The sequence below is a fragment of the Jaculus jaculus genome, chromosome 15, assembly GCF_020740685.1.
Source record: "Jaculus jaculus isolate mJacJac1 chromosome 15, mJacJac1.mat.Y.cur, whole genome shotgun sequence".
Taxonomy (NCBI): domain Eukaryota; kingdom Metazoa; phylum Chordata; class Mammalia; order Rodentia; family Dipodidae; genus Jaculus; species Jaculus jaculus.
Window position 1 is genome coordinate 21,286,548 of NC_059116.1, and position 25,421 is coordinate 21,311,968.

Here is a 25,421-nt window from a genome sequence, read left to right on the forward strand (position 1 = left end):
GAAAATATAAGGAAGCCATGATCCGCCGCCTCCTCAAGGGATTTAATTAGAGGAGATGGAAGAAAGAGAAATATTGAATGACAAGCAGTGTAAAGCTGTACAAAGGCGGTGGATGTTTGGAGTCAGCTCTCCCAGGCTGGCGTTCTACTTTTTCCACTGACGAACTTTGTGAATCTGGAATATGTGTGCATATCTCTAAGCCTCCTCTGTAAATAATGATGGCATGGGGCTGGGGAGATGGCTTAGCGGTCAAGCGCTTGCCTGTGAAGCCTGAGGACCCCGGTTCGAGGCTCGATTCCCCAGGACCCACGTTAGCCAGATGCACAAGGGGGCGCACGCATCTGGGGTGCGTTTGCAGTGGCTGGAGGCCGTAGCGTGCCCGTTCTCTCTCTCTCTCTCTCTCTCTCTCTCTCTCTCTCTGTTGCTCTCAAGTAAATAAATAAAAATAAATAGTGATGGTATAGCACAGGGCACTTTTCTCATTATTATATGTCTCAGAAACCATCAGAGTGCCGCTGGTGTGTTCTAGAATCAAATACCGTGGCACCGACCTTAAGAAATGGTTGGAGGCCAAGCAAGCTGGGAGGAAGTTAGTGGTTAGGGATAATAACAAAGAGTTTTGATGGCAAACCTATTATTACCAGACTGTCCCAGGGGACTATACTTGGGGCACTTGAAGAGGAGTGACGCCGTAGTCAGTGTTCTGAAGGAAGACACCCCCCCCCCAGTAAAAAAAATTAACACACAAGTTTCCAGCCAGGTGTGGTGCTGCGCGCCATTAATCCCAGCACTTGGGAGGCAGAGGAAGGAGTGAGTTCAAGGCCAGCCTCGGACTTAGGTAGTTAATTCCGGGTTAGCCTGGGCTACAGTGAGACCCTACCTCTAAAAGCAAACCAAACCAAACACGTTTCCGATTCAGGGACCACCGCGTGAACAGCCCGACTGCTAGCAGCAGCCCTTTTGTGCTTCCTGTTCGTGCTAGCTCATAGAATGATCTAGAAACCGAGGTCCCACAGGCTCTGCCACTGGATTGAGGATCTGTACCGTGAAAACCGAGGAAAGGACCACATGCCAGCGCAGGCAGCCTAGCTTTTGGATCCCCGTCGCCCTGGCACTTTTGCACACTCCCAGGCTACCAGAATCACGGCCCGTTAGTCATACCAAGACCCTATTTTTAATTTTTTAATTTTTATTTATTTATTTGAGAGTGACAGACAGAGAGAGAAAGGAGAGTGAGCGCTCCAGAGCTTCCAGCCACTGCAAACAAACTCCAGACGCGTGCGCCCCCTTGTGCATCTGGCTAACGTGGGTCCTGGGGAACCGAGCCTCGAACCGGGGTCCTCAGGCTTCACAGGCAGGCGCTTAACCGCTAAGCCATCTCTCCAGTCCAAGACCCTATTTTTAAACACAGACACACACGCCCTGGCGCGTGGGGCTGGTTCGCTACCACTTGTGGGCAGGGCACAGCCACTTCCGTGCCTCCCAGAAGGCAAAGTGAGCAGTCCCCTTGGCCTCCCCCACTGGCCCTAGTGAAAGTATTCTTTTCACTCTACACACTCTTGAATTATCTGTTTATGGCAGCTGTGTGCTTTTGTAAACTAAACTGGGAGAAAAACTAGAGAGGGTGGAAAATGACTGAGCATCAGCATATTGAAAGTGTCTTTGGCTTCCAGGAAAAGAGAGTCAAGACTTAAGATCCTACGCGTGGTTTGAGGACAGAACAAGGCATGTGTTTTGATTTGAGAATCATAACTGAGCCTAAACTCGTAAACACTCCATATTTTGTTGTTTTTAAAAACTTAGCTTTGTTAAAATGCGTAAGATACATTTTGTTCTGCAAAGTGTCCAGGGATTCGGGGACATGCACGCCTATTTGACGACCCTGACGTACCCTGGGTCTGCGTAGTAATTTCGAAACCAGTAATTATTCAATGAAGTGTCATCCTGAGCCAGAGCTGGTGGCTTTCCCAGCTGGTTGGTTTGTGCATTTGCTGGTATGATCTGCAGCTTAGCCAAGCAGCACATTTTCATGGGAATAAATAAAATCAGTAGTTGTGAAATACCCCCTAAGTGCCTTGCACTGAGCTAGAGGTAAGATGGAGCATAGACAGTCCCCATCTTCTGGTGGTTCACCTTAGTATCTTTGAACTTTGGGGCTGGAGAGATGGTTCAGCGGTTAGGGCACTTGCCTACGAAGCCTAAAGACCCAGGTTTGAATCCCCAGAACCCATGTAAGCTGGATGTACATGGTGGTGCATGCATCTGGAGTTTGTTTGCAGTGGCTGGAAGCCCTGGTGCCCCCGTTCTCTCTTCTCTCTCTCCTCCCAATAAATATAAAATATTTTTAAAATCTTTCAACCTATCTTTTTATTTATTTGAGAGAGAATGTGCATCACATGGGTACTGGGGAATCAAACCTGGGTCCTTAGGCTTCACAGGCAAGTGCCTTAATCGCTAAGCCATTTCTCCAAGTTTCTTTCAACTTTATAATGATATGAAAGCAATACACATTCAGTAGAAACTGTGCCTTTAATTATCCTCTTTGGTGATGCTAGGCAGTGGCCCTGAGCCTCAGCTTTCTGTCAGCCCTTAGAACATAAAGGACACAATTGACTCTCTACCTTGGATCATGTTGCTAAGTCAGGCTTGGTTGGCTAGGAGTGCTAAATGCATTTTGACTTTGATATTTGTAAATTGGCAGTGTTTTATCAGACACTAATCACACTGTAAGTGAAAGAGCACCAGTGAGATTTTTCCCTGCCCAACTTTGTCATAATAAACCAGCCGTCACAACAGTGCACTGAGTTCTTGAATGGGGAAAGGGCTACTTGCCTGGAGAATTCTGCAAGGTCCAACTCAGCAGCTGTTTCCCCTAGGCAACAGTAGGCTGAATACTGAAGAAAAGTAGGACTTAACTCTGTGAAAAAGCCAAGAAAGAACCTTCTAGATGGAGAGAACACATGGCGAGACTCAAGTGAGAGAGTGTGTTTGGAGCATCACACACATTTTATTGTGGCCAGATCATGGACACTTGAGGGAAAGAGGTGTGAGCTTTTGTGGGAACAGCTCCAGGGTCTTAACGATCCGGTTCATTCTGGGTCACACACATGCTCATGGGAACTTCTGCTTCCTGAGAAGAGCCCAGAGAATCTTCCCATGTAACCATTCATGGAGACAACTGTGGATGAACAACAAAAATTGAGGTCCCAGTTAGTATATAAACATTCGTGATTTTATAAAGGTCTTCAGAAATTCTTTATCAAATAGAAGCTTGTTGATAACAAAGACAGTTATAGCTAAGTGCAGTGGCACATGCCAGAGAGAGGGAGGGAGGAAGGAAAGAAGGAAGGGTGAGTCAGACCTGATCCCAAGCTACTGAGGTTGGGTCTCACAGAAGTCACTTCTAGAGGAATTTCTTACTAGAAATGTTACCAACGATGGCCTGGAGAGATGGCTTAGTGGTTAAGCGCTTGCCTGTGAAGCCTAAGGACCCCATTCAAGGCTCGATTCCCCAGGACCCACATTAGCCAGATGCACAAGGGGGCGCACGTGTCTGGAGTTCATTTGCAGTGGCTGGAAGCCCTGACGCACCCATTCTCTCTATATATATCTGCCTCTTTCTCTCTTTCTCTGTCACTCTCAAATAAATACAAATAAACAAAAACTATAAAAATATTTTAAAAAAAGAAATGTTACCAACGAGATGCATTCATGACCGTAAGAGCCATTACCTACTAAAAACAAAGTGGAGGGGATGGCTCAGCAGGTAAGGCACTTGCTTGCAAAACCTGGTTTGATTCCCCAGTACCCATGTAAGGTCAGATGCACAAAGTAGCACATGCATCTGGAGTTCATTTGCAGTGGCACCAGGCCCTGGCACACCTCATATTCATTCCCTCCACCCCTGCTTGCAAATAAATATATTTTTTTTAATTGGAAGCAAAGCTTTTACCTAACACTGCACAACTACCTTTCCCTATTGTATAACCAAGAAAGTATTCAAAACACAACAACAACAAAAAAATCTTAGGAAATTGCTAACACGTCACATGGGCATCTATGTAGGAAGTGACAAGCTACAGCGTTCGTTGTCACCAATAAGAAGACCTTAAGCCTGGGTGGTGGAACGCGGGATGAAAAGCTACACGCAGACATTCTGGTCCTTGGCTCCCTCATTGGACGTCTTTGAGTGCAGACTTGAGCGAGGTATTCTGAGCATATGCGCTGTCACAGCCAGCATCTTAGTCAGACATTGTGTTTGTGTTTTGTTTTCCCAGGTAAGGTCTCGCTCTAGACCAGGCTGACCTAAAATTCACTAGTCTCAGGCTGGCCTTCAACTCATAGCAATCTTTCTACCTCTGCCTCCCCATTGCTGGGGTTAAAACTATGCACCACTACGCCCGGCAGAGAGAGAGAATGGGTGAGCCAGGGCCTCTAGCCACTATAGACTAACTCCAGATGCATGTGCCACTTTGCATATCTTGTTTTTTCGTGATAGTAGGGAATAGAACTTGGGTCGTTAGGTTTAACAGGTAAGCGCCTTAACCCTTGAGCCATCTCCCCAGCCCCTAGTCAGGCATTCTTTACCAGGTAATATTAGGAAGGCTGATGAGTTGAAATTTTGTGTATCTCCATGTATAAAAATTAGTACAAGAACTTTAAGAATTACTTTCAAACCTAAAAATTACTTTAAAATAGTTCCAGGGCTGGAGAGATGGGTTAGTGGTTAAGCGCTTGACTTTGAAGCCTAAGGACCCCAGTTCAAGGCTCGATTCTGCAGGTCCCACATAAGCCAGATGCACAAAACATGCATCTGGAGTTCATTTGTAGTGGCTGGAGGCCCTAGCATGCCCATTCTCTATCTGCTGCTCTCAAATAAATAAATAAAAATAAAACAAAAAAAATTTTAAGTTCCAAACAATTTCTGAAGCTTCCAAGATATTACAGAATCAGGTTAAGAATATATAATTTTTCTTTTTTTTTTTTTGTTTTTTGAGATAGGGTCTCACTCTAGCTCAGGCTGATGTGGAATCACTCTATAGTCTCAGGGCAGCCTTGAACTCACTGTGATCCTTCCTCCCTCTGCCTTCTAAGGGCTGGGATTAAAGGCATGTGCCACCGCGCCCAGATAGAATATGTAATTTTCTTTTAAAAAATATTTTGGGTTTTGGAGACAGATCAACAGTTAAAGATGCCTGTTTGCAAAGCCTGACAGTCCCAGTACACACACAAAGCCAGCTGCACAAAGTGGCGCATGTACTGGAGTTTATAGTAGAAAAAGGCCCTGGTATACCCATTTTCTCTCTCTTTGCTTACAAATAAATAAAATATTTTAATATTTTTATTTATTTATATAAGCACACAGAAAGAGAGGGAAGTGGAAGGTAAAGAGATAATGAATGAATATGGGTATACCAGGACCTTTTGCCACTGCAAAAGAACTCCAGAAAAACCAAAGGGGAGGGACTCCAGATGCATGCACCACTTTGTGCAGCTGGCTTTTGTGGGTACTGGGGAATCGAACCCAAGCTGACAGGCTTTGTAAGCAAATGACTTTAACTACTGAACTATCTCTCCAAACCCAAGGATATACAGTTTTCAACCCAATAAATTGTCTCTGAATTTTTTTGACAAGTATGTTAATGTTTTCTTCATATTTGTCTTCAGTTGTTTACATCTGCTTTCTTTTGTAATGAAATGAGCTCTTGTCTTGAAACTGAGAAATCAAACATGAGCAAGTATGTGGACTAATGTGCCATTTTCTTTTTCCAAATCTTAGTTGTAGAGAAAATGGACAATGTCACAGGTGGCATGGAGACATCTCGCCAAACCTATGATGACAAGCTCACAGCAGTGGAAAGTGACCTGAAAAAATTAGGTAACTACAGCCTAAGGGAAGCACTGATTAGAGCCCCCCACCTGTACTTTATGTAAGTGATGTGATGTCAGGTCTTAGAAATGACAATGCCAAACCACCTGTACATTCAGAAGAGCATTTTTGTTGTTGCTGTTCTTGTGTGGCTTTCTTCTTGATTTCATCCAGATACTTTTTTTTTTCTTTTGAGGCACACCTAATAGACTGGCCTTTTTATGACAGAGAGAATGAATTTGTGTGCCAGCGCCTCCAGGCACTGAAATCAAACTCCAGATGCTTGTGCCACCTTGTGCGCATGCGTGGCCATGCCCATCTGGCTTATGTGGGATCTCGGGAGTCAAACATGGGTCCTTAGGCTTTGTAGACATGCACCTTGACCACTAAGCAATCTCTCCAGTCCCATATACCTTTATTTTTTTGAGGTAGGGCCTCACTCTAGCCCAGACTGACCTGGGATTCACTATGTAGTCTCAGAGTGGCCTTGAACTCATGGTGATCCTTCTACCTCTGTTTCCCAGGTGCTGGGATTAAAGGCGTGCACCACCACACCCAGCTCGATATCTTTATTTTTAAAGTTAAGGACCAACTTGGTGTCAACTCCTGACCCACATGGTCTGCAACTTAACCCTGAAATGAACCCCAATACCCTTGATCAGAGGCTCTTTGATACATTGCTCTATAAAGTCTCATTTGAAATATTTTAAACAGCGTAGAAGAATTGTAGGAATTAACTTTTAAAAGATTCTGCCTTCTCAATTCTTTGATATCAAAAAAAGAATCTTGGTGAGTTTATTTATTTGAGAGAGATAGAGTGAGAATAGGCATGCCAGGGCCTCTAGCCACTGCAAATGAACTCCAGACGCATGTGCCACCCTGTACATCTGGCTCACGTGGGAGCTGGAGAATGGAACCTGGGTGCTTAGGCTTCGCAGGCAAGTGCCTTAACTGCTTAGCCATCTCTCTGGCCCTCTTGGTGAGTTCTAAAGGCTATTTCCTTCTAAGAACGCCCTGCCTAGTGTCCCGGCATCTGGTAAAGTCCTCCTCTCTCTCTCTCTCAGAAGAGTGCTCTCCAAGTTTGTCAGTCCCACTGCTGAACCCCTTTCCTCTTTCCCCAGGGCCCAGATGTGGCGGGTATGTGGATTCACCAGTGCAGAGCAGCCTGCGGGTACCCCAGACTTCACATCTTTAATGCAAATGCTACCCATTCAGTGTCTCATCTTTTTTTTTTTTTTCTCTTGGCGAAAAACCAGTGAGACCCTAGTCTAGGCTAACCTGGAATTCACTATGTAGTCTCAAGGTGGCCTTGAACCCACAACGATCCTCCTACCTCTGCCTCCCAAGTGCTAGGATTGAAGGCTTGTTCCACTACACCTGGCTTCAGATTATTTTTTTAAGAAAAAAAATATGTATATTTATTTATTTTAAAAAGAGAATAATTAGCTGGGCATGGTGGTGCATGTCTTTAATCCTAGCACTCGGGAGGCAGAGGTAGGAGGATCGCCATGAGTTCGAGGCCACCCTGAGACTACATAGTGAATTCCAGGTCAGCCTGAGCTAGAGTGAGACCCTACCTCAAAAAAGAGAGAGAGAGAATAAAATGAATGAATATGGGTATTTCAGGGCCTCCTGCCACTGTTAACAAACTCCAGATGCATGTGCCACTTTCTGCATCTGGCTTTACGTGGGCACTGGGGAATCAAACCCAAGCTGTCAGGCAAGTGCCTTCACCCACTAAGCGCAGTCTCCTAAGTGTGGCCGATCTTGGACCTCACCTGAACATTTCCCTGTGCCGCCTGACTAACCCGCATTTCTTGTTGCAGGGGACCAAACCGGGAAGAAAGCTCTAAGCACCAACTCAGAACTCTCCACCTTCAGGTCCGACATTCTGGATCTCCGGCAACAGCTCCAGGAGATCACCGAGAAAACGGGCAAGAACAGAGACACGCTGGAGAAGCTGCAGGCGAGCGGGGATGCCCTGGTGGACCGGCAGAGCCAACTGAAGGAGACGCTGGAGAACAATTCGTTCCTCATCACCGCCGTCAACAAAACCCTCCAGGCCTATAACGGCTACGTCACCAACCTGCAGCAAGACACCAGCGTGCTCCAGGGCAACCTGCAAAACCAGATGTATTCACACAACGTGGTCCTCATGAACCTCAACAACCTGAACCTGACCCAGGCGCAGCAGAGGAACCTCATCGCCGGTCTGCAGCGGTCGGTGGACGACACGAGCCAGGCCATCCAGCGCATCAAAAGCGACTTCCAAAGCCTCCAGCAGGCTTTCCTGCAGGCCAAGAAGGATACGGACTGGGTGAAGGAGAAGGTGCAGAGCCTGCAGACGCTGGCTGCCAACAACTCCGCCCTGGCCAAAGCCAACAACGACACTCTGGAGGACATGAACAGCCAGCTGAGCTCGTTCACCGGGCAGATGGACAACATCACCGCCATCTCCCAGGCCAACGAGCAGAGCCTGAAGGACCTGCATGACTCGCACAAGGAGGCCGAGAACAGGACGGCGGGCAAGTTCAGCCGGCTCGAGGAGCGCTTCCAGCTCTTCGAGACCGACATCGTGAGCATCATCGGCAACATCAGCCACACCGCCCACCACCTGCGGACGCTGACCAGCAACCTGAACGAGGTCAGGACCACCTGCACGGATACCCTCACCAGACACACGGACGACCTGACCTCCTTGAACAACTCGCTGGCCAATCTGCGCTTGGATTCCGTGTCTCTCAGGATGCAGCAGGATACGATGAGGTCAAGGTTGGACACGGAGGTGGCCAACTTGTCGGTGATCATGGAGGAAATGAAGCTGGTGGACTCCAAGCATGGGCAGCTGATCAAGAACTTTACAATTCTACAAGGTGAGTGGTCATTTAAAGCCACAGCTATGAATTATCTCGTGTGTGTCGGGGTTGGGCGGGGGGTCGTGATCTTGAATTCAGCTGCACAGGTTGGTCCTGGTTTGATACAGTGGTTGGCAGGTTGTGGCCAAGGTTTTTAGCCAGGGCCACAGTCATCTGGAGCCGGAGGTCTGCTTCCAGCGCGGCATGTTCACGTGGTTGTTGGCAGGAGACCTCGGGTCCTCACCGTGAATTTCAAGTGTCATTACAGTGTGAACACTGGCAGCCCTAGCCTCAGAAGTTTGGTACACACCTGTAATTCCAGCATCAGGGAGGAGGCGGTGAGAGAATCAAAAGTTTAAGGTCATTGTTAGCTGCTTCAAGAGTTCAATGCCACCCTACACGCAACCTTAACTCAAAAAAAAAAAAAAAATCACATACCTTCATTTCCACTTTTTCTTTTTTTTTATATTTTGTTTTGTTTTGAGGTAGGCTTTCATTCTAGCCCAGGCTGACCTGGAATTCACTCTGTAGTCTTAGCCTGGCCTCAAAATCACAATGATCCTCCTACCTCTGCCACCTGAGTGCTAGGATTTAAAGGCGTGCACCACCGTGCCTGGCATCTTATTATTTTGATTATTAGAATTTGAGGAAAACAAAACAAAAGGGCTGGACTTTTTAGAAAAATCACTAGGTGGAAGAGGAGAAGAACTACACCTTACATCTTGCAGAGTGGTGTCAAGATGCTCAATTCGTTATTGAATGAAAGGTTAATTTGGATTTTCCTCGGTTCCTCTGCTGTTTCAACATCAGTGTATGTTGAGCACTCCTGAAAGCAAAATTCACTAATTTGGGCCACGGTCTATATTTAATGGTCATTAAGGAATTCCTATTTCCATATTTCACATGTGGGTAGATAGATGACTGGCTGTCACAGTAACTTCAAGGCCCCAGGTGATGAAAATTCATGTGACTTGAGTAGACAACTCAGGTTTTACTGTCATGCAGGTGACCACTGGAAGTCCTTGGCTCAGATACAATCTGCTTGGAAAATTTGAAGTAACCACATGTCAATCAAAATTTTCAGTCACAGGGCTGGAGAGATGGCTTAGTGGTTAAGGCACTTGCCTGGGAAACCTAAGGACCCAGGTTCAATTTCCTAATACCCACATAAGCCAGATGCACAGGGAGGCATATGCATCTGGAGTTCGTTTGCAGTGGCTGGAGGCCCTGGTGCGCCCATTCTCATTCTCTCTGTCTCTCTTCTCTCTCTCTCTCTGCTTGCAAATAAATAATATTTTTTTAAAATTTCAGTCATAAAAACTACCATCATAGGTGTTAAGGCAAAAGTACTTTGCCAAAGATGCTGTGCTGAGCTATCTGGGAAATATAAGATGGTGCTTGCCTCCAGATAGCTCAAAATCAAGAGAATGTTATGCCATCATAACAGATAGGTAATAAACAAATGTAGTCCTGATTTTCTAAAAGGATTTCTAAGAGGTGGATTCTATATACTTCCATTTAATGGGAATTTACTTTCAAGGCAGAGAAAGATGTTTTTAAATTGTGTGTGTGAGTGCGTCAGGGTCTCTTGCAACTGCAAACGAACACCAGGGGCATGCACCACTTTTCTCAGTGCAGCTTTCTGTGGGTGGCTGGGGAAGTCAACGTGGATGGGCGGACCTTGCAATCTTGTATCATTAGCCACTGAGGTATCTCTCTAGCCCCCAGAGAGAGATTTGAGGAGCCTGTGGAAAGACATTTGTGAAGACTGCAGTTCTCAGAATGAGTCCAGTATAAAGGCAGCCAGGGAACCCAATCTTATTTCTTCACATTGACAGAGCCCTTATAACGGCTAAACTCAAAGACTGAAAAAACAGCCTATGTGGGTTTCCCAAAATATTTTCAGTGACACTGTTAAGAACACCATGGGGGAAAAATGGGTGGATTGCAGCACAGTTGGGTGGATTTACTGGTTATTCTGCTTTTCTGTTCTGTACAACATAACACAGTTCAAACAAGCACCCATTTGTCATCTCATAATCTCTGGTACTACAGGGATGAGCCATTTGTCCAAGGTCTCCCCAAGGTGCTGGCTCCTTGTGGGCCTCTGGTTATCTCCAAAGCTGATCTGTGGAGACATACATTTTCCTTTAGGTTCTTTTTTTAAAATTTTTTTTTGTTGTTTATTTTTATTTATTCGAGAGAGAGAGAATGGGTGCCCCAGGCCCTCCAGCCACTGCAAATGAACTCCAAATGTGTGCACCCCCTTGTGCATCTGGCTAACATGGGTCCTGGGGAATCCAGCCTCGAACCGGGATCCTTAGGCTTCACAGGCAAGCGCTTAACCGCTAAGCCATCTCTCCAGCCCTTCCCTCAGGTTTTTGACACAACTGGTCACCTTGAACTTAAGAGTGAGTCTTTCTCTTCTGGTCTCTTTCTGGTTGTCATTTGAAGACTATTTTTAAAGGCCACCCACTGGGGAGGCAGAGGTAAGTGGGTCGCCATGAGTTTGAGGCCACCCTGAGACTACATAGTGAATTCCAGGCCAGCCTTGACTAGAATAAGACCCTACCTCGAAAAACCAAAAAAAAAAAAAAAAAAAAAAAAAGCTGAATCAGTCACAGTGGAATCCCGGCAGTTATCTCTGTCTGTATCCACGTATGGTCGCAGAGGACCACTCCTGCACAAGTGGAAAGCAAGTCTCCCACCTTTTCCTGAGCTGTTCCCTTGCAGACTGAGCTCAGAGGCCTCTGCACCCTATGCTCCGTCCCCATGGAGCCTCTCTCAATCCAGGCTGTCAGGCTTTGCAATCCCTCCAGCCTCCAAGTAGAATTTTTTTTAATTTACATATTATTTTCCATCTCTGTGAAGTTGAGTGACAGCTTCATATTGCATGCATGCCGTTTTAGTCTGGATCTGGAATGTTCCCCTAAAGACCCATGTGATGAAGACCTGGTCTTTGGCTTGGTGCTACAGGGAGGAAGTAGTACGTTTAAGAGCGAGAGCCTCTGGGGAGGTCCTATGGTCAATGGGGACTTACTCATGATGGGGATTATAGAACGTCAGTCTCTCCTTTTCCGTAAGGTAAATAGTTTGCTCTGTTCACTGTGTTCTCTCAGCCATGATCTGCTGCCTTGCTACAGGCCCAAAGCAGTGAACCCAGTTAGTTATGGACCAAAACCATGAACCAAGACAAAGGTTTCTTCTTTTTACTTGATTTCCTAGGGTATTTTGCTACAGTAACAGAAAGCTGACTAGCACACAGGCAAGTCATAAAAGTTTCATTAATTTCCTTCAAATACTAGATTTTTTTAGCTGGGCATGGTGGCACATGCCTTTAATCCCAGCACTTGGGAGGCAGAGGTAGGAGGATCACTATGAGTTCAAGGTTACCCTGAGACTACATAGTGAATTCCAGGTCAACCTGGGCTAGAGTGAGACCCTACCTTGGGGGAAAAAAAAAAAGATTTTTAAATGAGGAAAAATGCATCAGATTATATCTTTTTTTTCCTACCTCATCTACCCCCCCCCAACCCTTCACTAGAGGTTACTTCTGTTTTTGTTTGGTTTTTTGACAGAGTCTTACTGAGCACAGCCTAGAACTTACAGCAATCCTCCTGCCTCAGCCTCCTGAGTGCTCCACTCGAAGTTCTTACCACTAAGTCTTCAAGAATTTGGATGGCAGAAAGAAGTAAGGCCATTTCCCTGCTTGTTGTTAGGCGCCAGTATGTTTGGTTGTAAAACATATTTAAAACTTGTCTCAGGGGCGAGATACAGGCGAGGCCCGTCTCAAAGCCCGTGGCCTGATTGCCAGAGTATATATACACAGGACAGTGATGAAAAGCTTGGGGCTGAGGACCCAGGACTTCAAGGCTCCCACAGCTCTCGCACATGGGAAGCCCAAGTGGAGGTTTTGCTGCAAGTAGACACAGGGTTGCCTGGATGTCTAGTGTTGGGCTGTCAGCCATTGCCAGCCAGTTCAAGGGGGACTGTATACGTTATCCTACCCAGAAATATGTGCGTGCGACGCTGTGACCCTAAGTGAGGTAGGAGGCCTTGGAATCAGGTCTGAGGAACAGGGATCTGTGTATCTTTGGAGCTCTGTGGGAGGTGAAAGGAATATGTTTTAGAAGAACTTCAACTCTTTTTTTAAAATTTATTTTTATTTATTTGAGAGGGAGAGAGAGAGAATGGGCGCGCCAGGGCCTCCAGCCACTGCAAACGAACTCCAGACCCATGTGACCCCTTGTGCATCAGGCTAACGCGGGTCCTGGGGAATCGAGCCTCGAACCAGGGTCCTTAGGCTTCACAGGCAAGCGCTTAACCACTAAGCCATCTCTCCAGCCCAGAACTACAACTCTTTTATGCCCCCAATCAGTCCACAGGGTCAGGGAGACGAGCCCTTGAGCGGCTGCCATTTCATGGCTGTGGATCACCTCATTTCCCTCAACTCGCAAGTACGGTGCCGACCCCTGCTGTGAAAGGCTGAGAGACGAATTGGCTTTGCTGAGGTCAAACATACCATGAATGCAGCAAGCAGTGGAGAAGGGTTTTTGTTGTTGGTGTTGTTCGTTCTTACTAAATACCTACACAAAGGGGCTCAGGTGCTTTGTGTCCTCAGCGGTGGCATGGAAGTACGCCGTAGATGGTCATGTGACAATGACAATGAAAACTCCTTGACAGCTGTCACTCACTGCATCTAACCTGGTTGTGAAATTTATATGTGAAGTGATCAAATCATGACTTTTAGAAGGCCCAACTTTTGGGCTGGAGAGATGGCTTACCGGTTAAGGCGCTTCCCTGTAAAGCCTAAGAACGCAGGTTCAATTCCCCAGGACCCACATAAGCCAGATGCACAATGTGGCCCGTGCATCTGGAGCTCTATTGTATTGTGAAACTTAAGCTAGCCCAGAGAGTTTGGGTACCTGTCTCTTATGGGCAGTGCCTCCCATCCCTCTGAGCTATTCCAGAGGTTGGGGAGGCTCAGAACAGTTTTAATGAAGGGGTCAGGACTGCAAGATAGGACATAACAGAGAAAGAAGCCAGGGTTTGGTATGGTGAGGGAGCTAACTGTTCACTGCCTCTCAATACTTCACTATAATTTCCAGCATTATTCAACTCCATCCCATGTCACCTTACCTAGTGTTTGTTCTATATTAGGTCATAAAAGAAGTTTGTTTGTTTGTTTGGGGTTTTTGTTGTTGTTGTTCTTACTGGTATTTTTTGTTGTTGTTATTTTTATTTATTTGAGAGTGGCAGATAGAGAGAATGGGCGCGCCAGGGCCTCCAGCCACTGCAAACAAACTCCAGACATGTGCGCCCTCTTGTGCATCTGGCTAATGTGGTTCCTGGGGAGTCAAGCCTCAAACCGGGGTCCTTAGGCTTCACAGGCAAGCACCTGACTGCTAAGCCATCTCTCCAGCTCAAATTTTTATTTATTTATTTGCAAGGAGAAAGAGAGGAGGCACAATGGGCATGCCAGGGCTTCTGGCCACTACAAACGAACTCCAGACACAGGCACCCCCTGGTGCATTTGGCTTACGTTGGTCCTGGGGAGTTTAACCTGAGTCCTTTGGCTTCATAGGCAGGTGCCTTAACTGCTAAGCCATCTCTCCAGCCCACAAAATAAACATTTTTTAAGTTACCCCCCCTCCAAAAAAAGGAGAAGGGAATCCCAACCTGCAATTTTTCTACTGATGACAATCTCATTGTTACTTAATCCCACTAATAGGATAAAGGTTGGACACTCAGGATGAAAATACATCCTGAGTGCTGGGGGCAGGAAGGTGAGCTTATTAAAAAGAAAAATAATACACAATTGTATTTGTTGGCATAGGCTTCTGTAACAGTGTCCCACAGACTTAAACCAGTTGAAACAACAGAAATTTCTCTGCTCACAGTTCTAGAAGCTAGAGGAAAGGTCTTAGGTGGGTTAGCTCCTTCCAAGGTCTCTGTCCTTCACTTGCAGATCTTGCCTTCTCCTGGTGTTTCCCTGGGTCCTCCCTCTGAATGTTTCTGTGACCTAAACTTTTCTTGTAAGGACACACATTGCACAAGGACCTACCCCAGTGACCTTATTTTAACTTAATTACCTTCTTAAGGACTTTATCTCCAGGTTGGGCTTAGTGGCACATGCATTTAATCCCAGCGCCCAGAAAGGTCACAAGTTTGAGGCTAGCCTGGCCTGCATAGAGAGATGGTATCTCTAAATAAGTAAACTAATTAAATGACCTTGTATCTCCAGAGCATCACAGTCTCAGGTACTGTGGGTTACAAGGTCAGTATATAACTTTAGGGAGAACAGAAGGTAACAACAGCAGCATGATAAATAGATTGATGTTCCTTAATATAAATGCCTTGTATGCTAGATAAGATACACTGGGGGCTGGAGAGATGGCTTCGCAGCTAAGGTACTTGCCTGCAAAGCCAAAGAACCTTGGTTTGATTCCCCAGGATCCACGTAAGCCAGATGCACTAGGTGGTGCATGCGTTTGGAGTTCGTTTGCAGTGGCTAGAGGCCCTGGCGCGCCCATTCTCTCTCTCTCTCTCTCAAATAAATAAAAAAATTGCTTTTAAGAAAAAAGAAGCAGCTGGGGGTGAGGGTTCCCACCTTTAATCCCAGCACTCTGGGAGGCAGAGGTAAGAGGATCGCCTAGAGTTCAAGGCCACCCTGAGACTACAGAGTGTGTTCCAGGTCAGCCTGGGCTAGAGTGAGACCCTACTTCGAAAAACAAACAAACAACAAAAAACTGCTTGTCACAACGGACTTCATGAACATGTCATTTACTGTTTATGTTTTAGGTCCTCCTGGCCCCAGGGGTCCAAAAGGTGACAGAGGTTCTCAGGGGCCTCCTGGCCCAACTGGCAACAAGGGACAGAAAGGAGAGAAAGGAGAGCCTGGTCCCCCCGGCCCAGCGGGTGAGAGAGGCCCCATTGGACCAGCTGGCCCGCCCGGAGAACGTGGGAGCAAAGGATCCAAAGGCTCCCAGGGCCTCAAAGGCTCCCGTGGGTCCCCTGGGAAGCCTGGCCCCCAGGGCCCCAGCGGAGACCCAGGCCCACCAGGTCCTCCAGGCAAGGATGGACTCCCTGGCCCCCAAGGCCCTCCTGGCTTCCAAGGACTGCAAGGCACTGTGGGTGAGCCTGGGGTGCCTGGACCACGGGGACTACCGGGCTTGCCCGGGGTGCCGGGCATGCCTGGACCCAAAGGCCCTCCGGGCCCTCCAGGCCCATCAGGAGCGGCGGAGCCCATGGCTCTGCAGAAGGAGCCCACGCCAGGACCCGTGGCTAATGGTAAGTGTGGACTCTCCTTTCCAACGGGGGGAGAGAGAGGGAATGCAGGTAAAGTGTTGCTCACTGAATCAACCCCTAGCTCTGAGTCCACTGTATTTTATTGAGCAGCAAGATATGGGGGTGCTGCACAAGACCCCCGTTGTTACAGGCCTTGGCCCAGGCTCGACTTTGGTACTTAATTCATTTAGATGAGTCAGGCCCTCAGGAGACAAGCGTACCCCTGAACACGTCCTGAAGGACAGCCACTCCCTGACAATCCTAATTTATTTTTAACTCCCAGTCACTCTGGGGACAGACCGTACCCTCAGCTTACTCTGGCATGCAGACGGGATTGCTGTGACAATGCCCAAATGCAGGTTCTAAGAAGGTGCCATCTTGACAATTCAGGTCTTTGGGGCGGGGGTCAAACCATAGGCTTGGATGATAACCAAGTCCACATGTTGCCTTCCGTGAGAGCTGGATCCCCTGTGCTGTCCTGCTGAGCCTGGCCTCATTTTCCAGTGTGGGCTTGTAGGTGCCAGGCGCAGAGGGACAAAGACCCTGTCATATATCTCCCGGACTGTGGATTTCCACTACTGTGTAACTCTGCAGTTCACATCTGTAAACATCAGCACTGGGCTCTGCCCAGGGACACTTGGGGCCAATATGGGTGTGTGGTTGACACAGGGCCATCACTTTGCAGCTCCTCAGCTGTGTTTATTTTTTTTTTAATTTTTTTTATTTACTTATTTGAGAGGGACAGACACAGAGAGAAAGACAGATAGAGGGAGAGAGAGAGAACGGGCGCGCCAGGGCTTCCATCCTCTGCAAACGAACTCCAGATGCATGCGCCCCCTTGTGCATCTGGCTAACGTGGGACCTGGGGGACCGAGCCTCGAACCGGGGTCCTTAGGCTTCACAGGCAAGCGCTTAACCGCTAAGCCATCTCTCCAGCCCCTCAGCTGTGTTTAAAAAGCCAGAGTACTTTATGTGTTTAAAAATTTTTTTTTAATTTTTATTTATTGATTTGAGATTGTGGGTGCGCCAGGGTCGCTATAGGCACTAAAACTCCCAACGCATGGGCCACCATGTGCATTTGGCTTACGTGGGACCTGGAGACTCAAACCTGGGTCCTTAGGCTTTGCAGACAAGCACCTTAATTGCTAAGCCATCTCTCCAGCCCCTTACTGTGTGCTTTAATCAACATTCCAAACTTTGCATTCCTAGGCTGTCCACCTCACTGGAAGAACTTCACAGACAAATGCTACTATTTCTCGGTGGAGAAAGAAATTTTTGAAGATGCCAAGCTTTTCTGTGAAGAGAAGTCTTCACATCTTGTTTTTATAAACACGAGAGAGGAGCAGGTATGTCAGCCACATTCTTGTTCGGGGAAAACTAATTTAGGGATTGGTTACACCTGGAAATCGCATGCTTTCTGGAACGTCAAGTAATATTAAAAATTCTCATAAACATGGAAGACTGCTATAATAGGCAGGTGTGGGTTTCATCTGGAAAGTGAGGGCTTCTCTGGCCTGCTGGTTTCCGGCGCCACCCAGTGGTCAGGTGGAGAACTGCAGTGCAGCAGAGCAAAGCGAGCGTTGCTACCCGAAGTTGAAAGGATGACTGTAATGCCACCAACCAGACTTTGCGGGCCAGGAAGAACTCATGTGTCCCAATTGTAGTGACTACTCATTAGGCCCCTATTGTGTGCCAGGCCTTTTTTTTTGTTTGTGTTTTTGAGGCGGGGTCTCGCTCTAGCCCAGGCTTTCCTGGAATTCACTATGTAGTCTCAGGGTGGCCTCAAACTCACAGCCATCCTCTTACCTCTGCCTCCTGAGTGGTGGGATGAAAGGCGTGTGCCACCATGCCCGGCTTGTTTATTTCTTTTTTTAAAAATTATTTATTTATTTGAGAGCGACAGACACAGAGAGAAAGACAGATAGAGGGAGAGAGAGAGAGAATGGGCGCGCCAGGGCTTCCAGCCTCTGCAAACGAACTCCAGACGCGTGCGCCCCCTTGTGCATCTGGCTAACGTGGGACCTGGGGAACCGAGCCTCGAACCGGGGCACTTAGGCTTCACAGGCAAGCGCTTAACCGCTAAGCCATCTCTCCAGCCCGGCTTGTTTATTTCTTAAAACATCACAGACACCCTGGAATATAGGTCTTATAGTCCCCTCCCTGTTCCCAAGTACTTAGAATTACAGCCAGGAGGCCCAGAAAGGCTTCAATTTTATTTTGAAAGAAAGAGAGGCAGATAGAGAAGGGGTGCATCTGGCTTACATGGGTCCTGGGGAATTGAACCTGGATCCCCTGGCTTTGCAGGCAAGCACCTTAACTGCTAAGCCATCTCTCCAGCAACAGTGGCTAGTGCGTGCTCCTCCTAGCTGCTACAGACAGACCCCTGAGATGTGCTTTGTGGCTGGAAAGCAAAGACTGCAGTCAGGTGCCGGGGCCCAAATGCAGCTCAGTGTCTTCGTCACATCAGTTGCGGTCGAGGCTTGATGACACACTGCTATGTGTGTCATTAGAACACAAAGGTTGGGTGGTAGCTGGAACACTCAGTAAGCTAGTATAACATCATTGGTACACTCATGAGATGAAATCTTTGACTTTCTATTATGTTTTTAACATGTTTTAAAATTTGTTTATTTGACAGAGGAAGAGAGAATGGGTATGTCAGAGCTTCCAGCCACTGCAGACAAACTCCAGATACATGGGTCCTGGGGACTCGAACCTGGGTCCTTTGGCTCTGCAGGCAAATGCCTTACAGGCTTAGCTATCCCTCCAGCACCTCTTTCAACTGCAGATCTATGCACCACTTTGTGTAGCTAGTAGAGAATTGATCCTAGGCCATCAGGCTTTGCATGCAAGCACCTTTAATCTCTGAGCCATCTCTCCAGCCCCTATTAAATATATTTTAAAAGTCCTCTAAGCAGGGCATGGTGACACATGCCTTTAATCCCAGCACTCGGGAAGCTGAGGTAGGAGGATTGCCATAAGTTTGAGGTCAGCCTGAGATGCTACCTCAAAAAAAAAAGGGGGGGACAGGCTCAGCAGTTAAAGCACTTGCCTGCAAAGCCTAAATACCTAGGTTCAAGTCCCCAGGACCCAAGTAAAGCTAGATGTCCAAAGAGGCGCATGCATCTGGAGTTCATTTGCAGTGGCTGGAGGCCCTGGTGTGCCCATTCCCTCTGCTTAAATCTGAAAGTCCTCCAGGCATCTGATCCATGGAATGACAGTGTACCCACCTGATATCTTTTTCAGCAATGGATTAAAAAGCAGATCGTAGGGAGAGATAGCCACTGGATTGGCCTCACAGACTCAGAACAAGAAAATGAGTGGAAGTGGCTGGACGGAACACCCGTAGACTACAAGTGAGTACGTGGACCCCCTCCCACTGGCTGGTCCTAGTGCCTACAGCTTCTCAGTGACCTTATATCCAAGACCCACCTGTCAAATGTGGGCTCCTGGAGCTACTGTGACTTTCCAATGGAGAGGCTGTGGTTGATGCTGTCAAGTAAGGGTTTTCTCTTTTCTTGTCACTGAGGGATATTTTTTTTATTCCTAAGGGGGAAAATAGGAGAGTCATAAAACTGTACATACGGCACTTCTACCCCGAGGTGAAGGAAGGGTAATGAAGCCCAGTCTGCGGACTAGGCCGTCCCACCTTTGAGCAGGTTTCTGGCCACATGTGTTTATAGATGACATAGTTCAAGTGTACCACACATCTGCATTACAGAATAACCATCCCCTGAAGGGCTTAAAGATTCCTTGTGATTCCTATAGGGTTTGAGTTGCTCAAAAGTAGTAACTAAAGGCGCACGCCTTTAATCCCAGCACTTGGGAGGCAGAGGTAGGAGGATCGCCGTGAGTTTGAGGCCAGCCTGGACCAGAGTGATCCCCTACCTCAAAAGAAAAAAGTAGTGACTAAGAAAGAGAGCACCTGCCAGCGCCGTTTTGCGGCTCAAGTCTGAAGATGAGTAAATTCTACCAATCTGAATTTTGCTGCTTCTCCCAAATGGAAAACTCCACCTCTAAGGGAACTTGAGTTTGGAGAAGCCAGACCCTGCAGAGGTATTGTGAGAACTTCAGGGCACAGAGAGTTCTTCTGTCCTGGGAGAGAAGGAAATGAGGTTGTTTAAGGAGGTCTGAGAGGCACTTTAGTAACCAAGGAGTGGCTGAGGGTTGGGGCGGTTTTAAAATGTCCACATAGTGGGGTAGACAGGCTCCGGTTGTATCGTCCACGTTGGCCTTGAATTTACAAACCTTCTGCCTTCACCACCCGAGTGCTAGCATTATGGTTAGGAGTTGCCCATAAATCCTCCATGGGCACAACATGATGAAGGCATCGGGCATCATAGTAAAGCCTTGTCTTCAGAGAAAAAGTGAACATGGGCAAACACAGAAGAGCAAGATGGCAGGAGATCTCTGTACCAATCACTCAGCAAAGCAGGGACGCGCTACAAAAAATTTCAAACAGTCATGGGTGCTGGCATCTAAAACGGGCGCTGTTGAGGTGGGGGGGTGGGGCAGAGAGCTAGGGGTTCTTCTGAGAGAAGCTGTAAATAATAAGCCATCTTCCTCAGGAGAATAACAGAAGTTTGAAATTCTTAGGGAGTCAAACCTCATCTTCAGCCCTGGTCGTTGCACGGTGGTGGGGGAGGAGGAAGGCTGGGCTGGCTCTCCCATGACGGATTTTCCCCTGGGATCCAGGAAGAAGCATGTGACTTGGGAGGAGAGTGTGCCACCATTGGTACCCAGGGTTTGGTGATGCCAGGCACCGTCAGCCTATAGCTCCAAGACCGTGAGTCTCACTTTCCACCCCAAGGAAACTCTCCAGGATCAAATTCTAAAAGCACGAATCAATGAGGCCAACAGCGTTAAGGTCTCACCAAGCCAAGGCTAATTTCACTTGACATGGAATAACAAACACTACACAAGCTCGGGAAGGGAACACACGTCTGGAGTCAAGTGAGAGCTGAGTTCAGGTCTTGACCCAACAAGTACAACCTCCGTGTGTCAAGTGCCTTTGACAAGAGGGCTGTGCCGGTGTTTTCAAACTAAGGTTTCCTTCACACCCACCGAATCCAGTGTGGGGCTCACAACCTGGGATGTGCTTGAGAAATAGCTACATTTCCAATATATACCTCCACCACCTGCAGGTATTAAGTTGGCATTGCCTTTGCCTAGCCTGCACGGAGCCCCGGATCTGATTTCCTAACACCTCTAATCCCAGTGTTGAGTTCAAGGTCATTCTCAATGACACCGTGTACTCTAGGCAAGCCTGTCTCAAAACCAATACCTGCAGGTAAATCCTAATTACCTTATTATCCTAATTCCTGCCATGGTACAATAAGTACTATTTTATTTGTTTAAGAGGCAGAGAGAGAATGGGTGTGCTAGGGCCTCCAGCTGCTGCAAACAAACTCCAGACGTGTGGGCCCTGGAGAATCGAACCTGGGGTCCTTTGGCTTGGCAGGCAAGCGCCTTACCCCCTAAACCATCTCTCCAGCCCCACTACTGTTAAGTAAAATATTACTATCGCAAATGTTTGTATTGTGCATTAACCTGATTTGAGAGCCACACACAATGACTCACTCATTTCACAATACGTTTGCGAAGACAAGATGATTCCGGGTCACAATTTGGTGGTGGAGACAGGGCTTCAGGCTCTGTCTCTTGCCAGTATCAACATCCCTAAATACTTCTTTGTTCCTGGGGCTGAGAAGCATTGTCCCATCACCGCCTCTTTCTCCTGCCACCAGCAGTGACTTCCCGGTCCGTGGTCCTGAGGGACGACTATGAACAATCACATACCGACGAAAACAACCTATTAAGGCTGAGTCAAGAAGAAACAGAAAGCCTAAACAAACCCGTGCCAAATGAGGTTAAAGCAGTCCTTAAAAACCTCCCATGATGGGCTGGAGAGATGGCTTAGCGGTTAAGCGCTTGCCTGTGAAGCCTAAGGACCCCAGTTCGAGGCTCGGTTCCCCAGGTCCCACGTTAGCCAGATGCACAAGGGGGCGCACGCGTCTGGAGTTCGTTTGCAGAGGCTGGAAGCCCTGGCGCGCCCATTCTCTCTCTCTCCCTCTATCTGTCTTTCTCTCTGTGTCTGTCTCTCTCAAATAAATAAAAAATTAAAAAAAAAAAACCTCCCATGAGAGCCGGGCGTGGTGGCGCATGCCTTTCATCCCAGCACTCGGGAGGCAGAGGTAGGAGGATCGCCGTGAGTTCGAGGCCACCCTGAGACTCCATAGTGAATTCCAGGTCAGCCTGAGCTAGAGGGAGACCCCTACCAAAAAAAAAAAAAAATCTCCCATGAGAGCACAGCTAGTAAAGCGGTTGCCTCCTAAGAAGAAAGCGCTAAGGTTGATGCCAAGGCCCCATGTCAGATGCCAGGAGTGGTAGGACATGTTTGTGACCCAGTATTGGAGCAGTTGAGACAGGAATGTCCCTGGAGCTCACTGGTGAGCTGTGGGCCAATGAGAGGTGAGAGGAGGCATCCTGAGGACGACTCCGCACACCCACACAACAAAGCCCAGAACCAGAGACCTCGTGGTTAGATTCTGCCAAACATTCAAAGAAGGAATAATACTAGTCCTCTTGGGCTGGAAAGATGGCTTAGCGGTTAAGACACTTGCCTGGAAAGCTTAAGGACTGAGGTTCGATTCCCTAGAACCCACGTAAGCTAGATGCACATGGTGGTGCATATGGCTGGCGGCCCTGGCACACTCATTCTCTCTCTCTCTCTCTCTCTCTCAAGTAAATATTTTTTTAAAATACTATGGGAATGACTTAGTGGTTAAGGCACTTGGCTGAAAAGCCTAAGGACCAAGGTTCAATTCCCCAGGACCCACATAAACCAGATGTATAAGGTGGTACATGTGTCTGGACTTCTTTTGCAGTGGCTGCAGGCCCTGGCATGCCCATTTCTATCTACCTCTTCCTCTCTCAAATAACAATAATAACAATAAATACTAGTCCTCTTAAATGCTGTCAAAAGCCAGAAGTCAGTGGCATTGGCACCATTCTATTGCCTTCCCCAGGCCACAGAGAAATTGAGTATCATAGCTTCCCTTCATCTCCAGCACACAGAGCCCCTTTGGAAGTATTTAAGGAATAGTTTAATACTGTTAAGGAGCAAACAGTCCAGAGATATAGGCTCCTTCCTCTGCCTCACTCTGAGACCTCATTCAGAAAGGCAGGGCTACAAGGGACAGACCAAAAAAAAAAAAAAAAAAAAATGCAGCATGACAAGATCGATGTGCAAGTCATTGGGCGCACACAGACCTGAAGCCAGTCTTATTCCCTTAAAACAGAGCTGACTCGCTGGGTCTTAACGCTATTGCTGCGAAGACACGGACCACCAGGGGGCGCTGTGTGCAGGTGAACTCTGCAGTGGCTGGGAAGGTGCCCATGCCAGGGCCAGCACACCTACGCTGTTTCAATACAAAGACTGGAGTGCCGTGTTAATTTGCCAATATTCATTTGCTGGTGGAAAACGTGACTTTGAAAAATAAGAGGCCAGGCTGGAGAGGTGGCTTAGCCATTAAGGTGCTTACTGGCAACGCCAAAGAACCCAGACTCAATTCCCCAGGACCCACGTAAGCCAGATGCACAAGGTAGCCTATGTGTCTGGAGTTCATTTGTAGTGGCTAGAGGTCCTGGTATACCCATTCTGTCTACCTGCATCTCCCGTTCAATAAATAAACAGTTTTTTAAAAAATAACAGGCCAAAGCCAGGTGTGGTGGTGCACACCTTTAATGCCAGCACTTGGGAGGCAGAGGTAGGAGGATCGCCGTGAGTTCAAGGCCACCCTGAGAATACAGAGTGAATTCCAGGTCAGCCTGGGCTAGAGTGAGACCCTACCTCAAAAAACAAACAAAAATAACAGGCCAGCAAATCCTAGCATTAAAAATAAATCATACACCTGCAATGCTTTCTAGGATAAGAAACCTGGTCACCTTACATATTCGCTCCTCATTTTCTCAGTTCACCACAGACCTGTGACTTTACAGTGTGTCAACCTTCCAGTAAGAGCCCCATTCACACTCCTGTGATGACATATACTGAATTATCCAGAGATGGCTGGAGTAGGGGTGAGAACTGTTACCTTGCACTCATATTTAAATAATTATGCATTCAAATAATAAAACATTTAAATAAATAAAAGACTGATTTCTAGAACCATGTCACAGTGTGGGGACATCCTGATCCTAAATGTGGACACAAAAAACAGCAGGACTGCAACAGACATTACTGGCCCAGCAAGTGGTAGTGAAAAATTAAAAGAACTTTGTGAATCAACCCAAGAAGAAATTAAAAAGAAAACCTGAAAGCACAGCATACTAAAATTCATAGAATTCAGCTAAAATAGTGTCTTAAGACATTCATAGCTTTGAAACACTTTCTTAAAGATTGAAAATCCAAGATGTAAGCTTCCAATTAAAGAAAAAGAGGGCTGGAGGGATGGCTTAGCGGTTAAGGCATTTGCTTGCAAAACCAAAGGACCCAGGTTAACCAGATGCACAAGGGGGCGCAGTGTCTAGAGTTGGTTTGCAGTGACTGGAGGCCCTGGTGCACCCATTCTCTCTCTCTCTCAAATAAATAATTAAAATATATATTTTTAAAGAGCCAAATACAGTGGGTGAAGGTGATTGCCTGCAGAGCCCAATGACCGAGTTTGATTCCCCAGTACCCATGTAAAGCCAGATACACAAAGTAGCATGTGCATCTGGAGGCAAATTGATTACTTTAAAAAGAGAGAGAGAGAGAGAGAAATAATAGAACGACTCAATCCCTTGAGTTTGATCCCCAACACCACACACACACACACACACACACACACACACACCCCACTGTGGAGGGAGAACTAGGAAGCAAGAGGACATAGTACAGCTGACCTTTCTACTCCTGGTGAACTACGTGTAGCTATGTCATTTGGCAGCGTGTCTGCTTTCCCTGGACAGGATCAGATTCCGAGGCTGGACAGGCTCTGCGCCTCTCTCCTTGCAGCTACTTCCTGAGTCACCCCAAAACACACTTGACTCTTCCCTTTTCCTCTCTCTCTCTCTCTCTCCTATGCTCTCTCCACACATCATTTGCTGGTAATATGCTACCTAGTTTGAAGTGACCACATATATTTCTTTTAATATCACAAAGATAGAACAAGGGCCACCTTCCTATGCACACAGCCCCATATTGCACTGCATATTAAATTTTTTTAAATTTATTTTGCAAGACAGAATGGGCGCTCCAGGGCCTTCAGCCACTGCCAACGAACTCCAGATGCGTGCGCCCCCTTGTGCACATATGCGGCATTGCGTGTGTCCATCACCGTGTGCGTGGCTTACGTGGGACCTGGAGATTCAAACATGAGTTCTTAGGCTTCTCAGGCAGGTGCCTTAACCACTAAGCCATCTCTCCA

The 25,421-nt window shown here is 47.2% G+C and overlaps 1 protein-coding gene across 2 annotated transcripts in view; it reads left to right on the forward strand.

Moving 5' to 3' along the window:
* The window catches only part of Colec12 (collectin subfamily member 12), a 235,018-nt gene that overhangs the window by 203,800 nt on the left and 5,797 nt on the right, over positions 1–25,421 (forward strand). For both annotated transcript variants that reach the window (XM_045134708.1, XM_045134709.1), the window contains 5 exons: positions 5,780–5,878; positions 7,696–8,742; positions 15,526–16,014; positions 17,221–17,357; positions 19,258–19,367. In XM_045134708.1, the coding sequence (XP_044990643.1) occupies positions 5,780–5,878; positions 7,696–8,742; positions 15,526–16,014; positions 17,221–17,357; positions 19,258–19,367 (1,882 nt within the window). The remainder of the gene's footprint in view (positions 1–5,779; positions 5,879–7,695; positions 8,743–15,525; positions 16,015–17,220; positions 17,358–19,257; positions 19,368–25,421) is intronic.